Source organism: Cavia porcellus, unplaced genomic scaffold (assembly GCF_034190915.1).
Source record: "Cavia porcellus strain 051 isolate PalLab524CR breed Dunkin Hartley unplaced genomic scaffold, mCavPor4.1 scaffold_6, whole genome shotgun sequence".
Taxonomy (NCBI): Eukaryota; Metazoa; Chordata; class Mammalia; order Rodentia; family Caviidae; genus Cavia; species Cavia porcellus.
Window position 1 is genome coordinate 60,046,672 of NW_026947489.1, and position 7,766 is coordinate 60,054,437.

General features: G+C 55.4%; 1 protein-coding gene across 1 annotated transcript; it reads left to right on the forward strand.

Moving 5' to 3' along the window:
* The first annotated feature begins 814 nt into the window (after nucleotides 1-814).
* Nucleotides 815-7,449, forward strand: En2 (engrailed homeobox 2). Its single transcript, XM_003469447.4, has 2 exons — nucleotides 815-2,245; nucleotides 5,302-7,449. Exons 1-2 carry the CDS (start codon nucleotides 1,579-1,581, stop codon nucleotides 5,616-5,618), a joined length of 984 nt encoding a protein of 327 aa, XP_003469495.1. The 5' UTR covers nucleotides 815-1,578; the 3' UTR covers nucleotides 5,619-7,449.
* Nucleotides 7,450-7,766: the final 317 nt, after the last annotated feature.

The following is a 7,766-nucleotide window of genomic DNA, read 5'->3' on the forward strand; positions in this document are numbered from 1 at the left end:
CCGGGTATTTTTCGTCCCGATGGTTTTGCATTTTTGGTTGAAAAATCGGCCTTCTTCTCCTTTCCAAAACTGATTTACTTATCCCCGCTCCCTTCATTTCTTCTTCTGCAAAGGGCTCCCCAAACTGCATCCCCACGCTGCTCCAGAACCGCGCTTGTTTCCCGAAATCCCGAGTCTGGGATGGCATCCTACTAGGTGCACGCGCCTCCTTGCACACGCACAAGCGCGCACACCTATCATAAGTGCCTGCAGGAGGAGCGTCCTGCGCATCCGCTCTGCATGCAAGACAGGATGCCGCTGGATTACCAAAGTCAAATGTAAGTGACAGTTTTCCTCTCCACCAGCAAGGAAAGCGGACTACAAAAGTCCCTTTGTATCTCGGCAGCTCATTTAATATTATTTATGCATTTGTGCAAGGAATTGTGGGATTTCTCCCCACGGTAAACAATATGGAAATGTTAAAAATAGCAGTCTTGCAGCTTGCGTCCACCTAGGCGCACCAGGGTGACCTGGCAGGGCTGTAGCTGGGTTTCTCCGCTCCCTGAGCTAAGAGATACCCGGAGAATTCAAGCAAACGCAGAGGATCGGGTCCGAGGCTAGCGAGGTTGAGGGCTCCGGCTGGGAGCAGGGAAACGAGGCCACTTTAAGGGGGGGAGGGGCGGCGGCGGGGGGGGAGGGGCGGCGGGTGGCTCCTGTCACCAAGCGGCCGCCGGCATGTCACGTGGGCGCGCGGCGCGGCTGCCATTGGCCCGAGGCACGTGTCCAGGAGACCGGTCCGCGACGTCACTCGAGGTGGCTCTGTTAAAAATAAGAACAAAAATCCAGAGTGAAAGTGTCTCAGGTTGCGCTAAGTGGCCTGAAAATTTCCCGACCCTCGCGGAGGCCGAAGCGGCAAGGGCGCGCGGACGGCGAGGGAGCGCGGGAGGCCCAGTGCGCCGGCCCGGCTCGGCCCGCCCCCACCCATGCGCCCAGAGCCGCTGGGCTCCGTGGGGCTCGGCAGGGGCGCAGCCGCTCGCTCGTGGGGCACCCCGACCCGCAGCGGGTCGGCGGCGGGGCGCGGGGGACCCCAAGGCCGGCGCAGCCCAGCACAGGCCCGCGGGCCTCCATGTACGCGCTGAGCGCTCGCGCCCCGCACCCTCGAGGGCCGGCCGGGGCGCGCGGGCGGGGACGGCCGGGCGGCGGCGGCCGGAACGGGCCCGGGCGGGCGTGAGCTGGGGGAGCGCGCTGCCTGCATGCGCGCAGCCCCAGCCCCGGGCGGCCGAAGAGGCGGCCGGACGCGGAGAGGAGCGCGGATCCCGCCCGGGACAGCCCCGTGGTGACTGGAGCCTGCACGCGGCGAAGACGAGGACCTGCGGGGTTTGAATCTCCCGGCGAGCTAGGAGCCGCGCGGCGCCCAGAGTTTTCCAACCCAACTCGTGGATTCGATCGTGGCTCCGCTCCGAGTGCTGCCCGCGACTCGCAGGATCCCAGCCCTGGCCGCAGCCGCCGAGCGCGCCCTCGCTGGACTCGGCGCGGTGGGGGTTTCGGGGGCTTTGGACTGGGGTCTCTGGAGAACCCAGACGGGATTCGCTGTGAAGCATGGAGGAGAATGACTCCAAGCCTAGCGAGGCAGCAGCGGCGGCAGAGGGACAGCGGCAGCCCGACATCAGCCCCGGCGGCGGCGGCAGCAGCCCGGGCGACTCAGACACCGGCCACCGGCGCGCGCTGATGCTGCCCGCTGTCCTCCAGGCACCGGGCAACCACCAGCACCCGCACCGCATCACCAACTTCTTCATCGATAACATCCTGCGGCCCGAGTTCGGCCGGCGGAAGGACGCGGGGACTTGCTGCGCGGGCGCCGGCGGAGGACGAGGCAGCTCGGCCAGCGGCGAAGGCGGCACAGGCGGAGCCGAGGGGGGCGTCACGGGTGGCGTGGAACAGCTCCTGGGTCCGGGGGCCAGGGAGCACCGGCAGAACCCGCCTTGCGCGCCCAGTGCGGGAGGGCCGTTACCCGCCAGCGGCAGCGACTCTCCGGGCGACGGGGAAGGCGGCTCCAAGACGCTCTCGCTCCACGGCGGTGCCAAGAAAGGCAGCGACCCCGGGGGCCCCCTGGACGGGGCACTCAAGGCCCGAGCCTTGGGCGGCGGTGACTTGTCGATAAGCTCTGACTCGGACAGCTCGCAGGCCAGCGCCACCCTGGGCGCGCAGCCCATGCTCTGGCCGGCCTGGGTCTACTGCACGCGCTACTCCGACCGCCCTTCTTCAGGTGAGCCCGCGGAACCCAGAGGCCGGCCACCGGGAGGTGCGCAGGGCTGGGGATGGCGCTGGCGGCGGGTGGGGGGGTGCAGGGAGAAAAAAGATGGGAAGCGTCCGTTTCTCTACACACAAACACACACATACACGCACAAAGAGGCACACTGAGCATACGCTCAGAGACACTATGGGCAGCTGACACTGGCTGGAGCAGTTGCAGGCGGCACAGGGCAGGGAGGATCAGGAAGGGGCACAGTTGCCCTTAGGACCTCGGAAGCCGAATTCATATTTTCATATTCATATGTATTTTTCCTATGCTCCCAGCTCCTTACCCACCGCTTCTCCAGACAGTAGTTTATTTGGCAAAAACAGGGGTGGCTGGAAAACAGGCCCTTGAGAACACACTCGGAACTGCTTCCCTATCTTCCCCTCTGTCCAGATTCTGATGCATCCCCAGCCACCGCCACCATCTCCAGGCCCAGAGTTCTTAGACCTGGTTACCCAAAATGTGATCCAGGACAGAGGAGCAAGGCTTGTCTTTCCTGGATCCCTCCTCTCTTAGGCCTAGGCTTGGGGAAGGGATTGCAGAGGGAAGGAGGGAAAGACAGGATGCTCACTCTTCTCCCTTTGCCGACTTTATTTGTTGAAGCTTCTCACACACGGCTTTTAGAAGAACACAACTGTTCTGGGACCAGAGTTCCCCAGATAGAAAGATCCCTTCTGAGGGTTTCCAGGCTGTGCCAGGATTGGGGAAGAGGCAGCTTTCGGAGATGGTGTGTGAGGCTCTGCGGCTATTTTTTTGTTAATCCATCAGTGATTTTAAGGAGCTAAGTCCACCACGACCTTCTAGAAATCATCACCTGCACTAGACGCTGGTCTGCGGCTGGGAAAGGCCCTTAGGAGTGTGCTTCATTGATCCTCAAGATGCCAGGGGGCCTCCTCTGTCCCCCAACTCGAGACTGTTTTGCGAGGTCCTTGATACACACTACAACAGGACCGAGGTGACCCTGGGCTGCCTTCCCCCAGAAATGTGTCTATGTGTGTATTTCTGGTGAAACCCAAATTTCTCCAGCTAGACCTGAAATTTGCGCCATTGTTCTCAGCTGCCTCCTTTGTTAATATTTAATTAACATATAGGCTCACAGCGCTGGCCGGCTGAGAGCCGCACTGGGCTTTGTAGGCGTCCTGCCTGCCTGCGCGGCGGCGCCGAGTCCAGTGGCTGGTGGTCCCAGAAGCCCGTTGCATGGCCCTGATCCCCCAAGTCACAGATCCTGCTGGGTTTTGTAAAACCACACCCAGTAAGTAGTGTTTCAGCTCCTGGACGATTATGAAAAAAGGGGCAGAGAGTTTTCACGGAGGTTGAGTCTATATCTGACCCTCTAGAATGTTTCTCTTTTGAAAGAGAACACAGAAAAATGGTATTTTATTACCATTTGATGCTGTTTTCATAAACAGTGTCTTTTTGAGGCTGGTTGGTATGTGTGTGAACAAGAACCACAACAGGAGTTTGAGGGCAAGGAGAGCGCTTCTGGGGCAGGCAGCAGTGGAGACCCAGAGCCTGAGCCTGAGCCTAGCCCAGACCACCATCAGCTCGAGCAAGTGCTGGCGCCAGGGCCTCTCCTTTCTCCAGTTCTATCTCTGGCCCCCTCCTGGGTGCTAGTGAGCTAAACCGCACCCCTGACCCCAGCAAGGCCAGGCCACAGGTGCAGCACCCACCCATCACGTGTTGAGTGGGGTGCTCGAGCTGGCATGTGAGTGTAGTAAATATGAGTGCGCTTTACAACTAAGGCATGATGAGTGTGAGCACAGCCGAGCTGCCCCTGCGCTCCCCCTTGTGCCTATAGCTACTCTGCCAGGTTCGCCTTCATGGAGTCCACTAGGCTAGCCGAGGGGAGCTGTCCCTCAGTGCCCACTCTCAGCCCACAGTCTGCCCTCTTGCTGGTCATGTAGGCAGCTCTGTCACTCTTCCAGTCTGGATGGGCTGTACCCCAGCTTCTCTGAGTAACCCGGCTGTCCCAGCCCTGAATAGGGGAGGATCTGCCCTCTCTTGCCTCTTTGCTTCCAGCCGCAGGGGCTCTAGGAAACCAAACCTTTGCGGAGGCCGAGTTGATTTTGCAGATCAGCTGTGGAGAAAGAAGAGGCAAGGTCATCATTCCCTGCCAGTGGCCTGGCCAGGCTTTTGCACTCAGGGAGCTTGGGATTTGAGCTCTTGACCGCAACCATAAAGGCCTTTAGTTCCTTTTCTCTGTCCTCATCATTCCTTTCCTGTGTCCATCCCTAGGCCTTAACTCACCCACCACCCTGGCCAGTGCAGGGTCAGTGAGGCACCGCCTAGGTAAGGGCTGGAGTCTGAGATGTAGACCTGCTCAAGGTCAGCTGGGCTGCTGCCCTTTGGGGACATGGAGAGTGTCCAGTCCACTGTGTTCAGCACCCACACAAGGCCCACGCCCTCCTAGACAGGGAGCTTCCCTACCAGAGGGAGAGATTCTGCACCACCCTGTTCTTCAAGGGGACAATGAACTTAGGCCCTCGGGACAGCTGGAGAAGTCCAGGGAGTTGGGGTGTCCAGGCCTCTTTGGGCCCCTCCAGTTTGGGGAACCCTCTGCTCCTGGCACACTATGCGATGCTCCCTGGGGGCTCCTCCTGACTGCCTGCCTATGGCCCTCTCCAGGCTGACCCCTTCACTTCTCTCTGAGCACCTACCCTACCCTTGGTTCCAGAGAGAGAACACAGAAGGGAGGGAGGGATCAGAAAAAGAAACTTGGCCAAAAAGTTTTTTCCTTTTATGTGGAGCCCTCTGGTTCGTAGGGCCTTTCTGCCTGGCCAGCCGTACACCTAATCCACTATACACCCACATTTCTGTGCATGGAGGCTGGGGGCTGCCTGCCTAGCCCCAGACACCATCCTTCAGTGGCTGTGGGCCGTCCCTTCCCCTCTCTCCGGACTCTGTAGCTTTCCTGGCTGCTGCACGCCATTGCCTGCGGCTGACGGCAAGACTGGGAACTGCTGCTGGGAAGGAGGTGCCCTGCTGCCAGACTGTAACCTCCTCTCTGCTGCTCTCCCTCCCAGGTCCCCGGTCCCGAAAACCAAAGAAGAAGAACCCCAACAAAGAGGATAAGCGGCCTCGAACCGCCTTCACTGCCGAACAGCTGCAGAGGCTGAAGGCAGAGTTCCAGACCAACAGGTACCTGACGGAGCAGCGGCGCCAGAGCCTGGCGCAGGAGCTCAGCCTCAACGAGTCCCAGATCAAGATCTGGTTCCAGAACAAGCGCGCCAAGATCAAGAAGGCCACCGGCAACAAGAACACGCTGGCCGTGCACCTCATGGCCCAAGGCCTGTACAACCACTCCACCACGGCAAAGGAGGGCAAGTCGGACAGCGAGTAGGAGCAGGGTGGGCAAGGCCTGCGGGCCGCGCAAAAACAATGCAATAATTTAAAATCATAAAGGGCCAGTGTATAAAACTTATACCAGCATTAATCGTGAAAATATTGTGTATTAGCTATGGTTCTGCAATATTCTATGTGTATATAATTTACAGGTGTTGTAAAATCCAAAATATTGGACTATAAAATATTTTTTTGATTTTCTGTGTTTACAAGGTTATGCTAATTTTATGATTTTTTTCTTTTTCTTTTCTTTTGCAAAGGGGGCTGCTTAGGGTCTCATCTTTTTTAATCCCCTAAGCTCCATTATGGCACATCAGACATTTTATTATTATTATTATTATTATTATTATTATTTCAAAAGAAGAAAAAAAATTAAAACAACTTGCTAAAGTCCAAAGATTTTTATTGCTGCATCTCACACAACTGTGAACAGAATAAATAGCTCCTATTTGGTCTATGAGTTTTGCCATTTTGTTTGTGTTGGCTTGGACAGGACAGCAGAGGCCCAAACCAGAGCCCAGAGCCCGGGCCTTTGGGACCCAGGGACCTTAGCAGAAATAGGAGAGCCCAGGGTCTTTGGCTGAGGTCCAGTCTTGGCCTTGAAAGTGGCCTCTCAGTGATACCAGGCCTGTCTTGGGAGCAGGCCTGACACTGCCCTCGGCCCAGCTCTGGGACTCCCTGCCCCTCTCCTTTCAGTCCTCCTGCTGTCCTCCTCCCAGTCTCCTCTGGGCCTGGCTCGCATCTCTCTCCGTACTTCCGGCCACATCTGTGTTGCTGTGCCCTGTTCTGCGACAGCCCTCCCATGCCGGCTCTTCTGCTGTGCTCTGGAGTGAGGGGCTGGGGTGTGGGACCCAGAGCCCCCGAGATTGGTATGCCCCTCCTCCAGGCCCCAGCTAGCAAGGTCTTCGCCAAAGCATGAGCAGAGGGAGTTGGCATTCTGCTCCTTTCCTTTTCCTGTTTATCCCCCTTTCATTTGTTTTAGCCACTTCTGCTGTTCTTCCAAGGTAAACACACATGTGTGTACGTATTTGTGTGAGCTGTGCACACACACAGCAGGCATGTACCAGACCCAGTTCTGGAACCTGTGCCTACCTTGACTTTCAAAGACACTCAGACCCCTTTAGGGATCTAGAAGGAAGAAAGGGTGTAAATAATCACTTTTAATCACTTTTTGTCTTTTCTTGTTTTTTTAAAAAAATGTACATTTTATTTTTCAAAGGTGTGGTACAATGTAAATTAAATATATTCAATATATTCTTCACCAAGTACATATATATATATGAGCAAACACATTATATAGAACACCACACTGTCTTCTGTTTAGTGTCCAGAAAAGATGTCCATATGTTCATGGAGGCCAGAATTGGGCTGCCCAGGGGATGTGCCCACGGCCCTGCTGAACACTGCGGGCGGCGGCGGACTTGTCTCTTTGCCTTAAACTCTTTATTTCACTTCAATAATAGTTTCACTTTGTACATAATAGTATAAACCTTTTTGAAAAGGAAATTATAAAAACAAAAGCTGTACTTTAAAATTCTGTGAGTAACCATCTACTGCTTAGGAAATTCAATGAAATGACGGGCCTTTTTTTAGCAGGAAGCAAACGTGTTGATTTTTTTTTTTTTTTTTTTTTTTTTTTAGTTTCTAAGATGTGCATTTGACAGTCTGAGTATCAAATATTTATAATCTTATGAGAAATGAATGAATGTTTCTATTTACAACTGTGGTTATCAGAATTGTGAACATTCCATCCCCCCACGCGCATTTTTGTGTGTTTAACCTTCTTTGAAAGTTACAATAAATAAAAAGAAACACCTCTTTATTACAAACATTAGAGTTCCAGGTGACATGACTGGCTTCCCTGTTTCTGAGTCCAGCCGATGCCCGGCCACCAGCCACAGGCCTGCGTTTACCTGCCTGGTGCCCCTAGTAGGGAGGCTACCTACTCTTGAAACAAGTGGATTCCTAATTTTTAAAAGTACTAGGTTTTGAATACCTCACATGTGAGCACAGAGCAAACAAAATAACTTCTGTCCACATTTTATCACTAGAAGGAATCGGAATCGCTGGAGCCTGTTTATGGTTCGTCAGCAGAGTTCAACAGGTCTCTGCTCAGCACGCTGCACTCCAGCGCTACAAGGAGGAA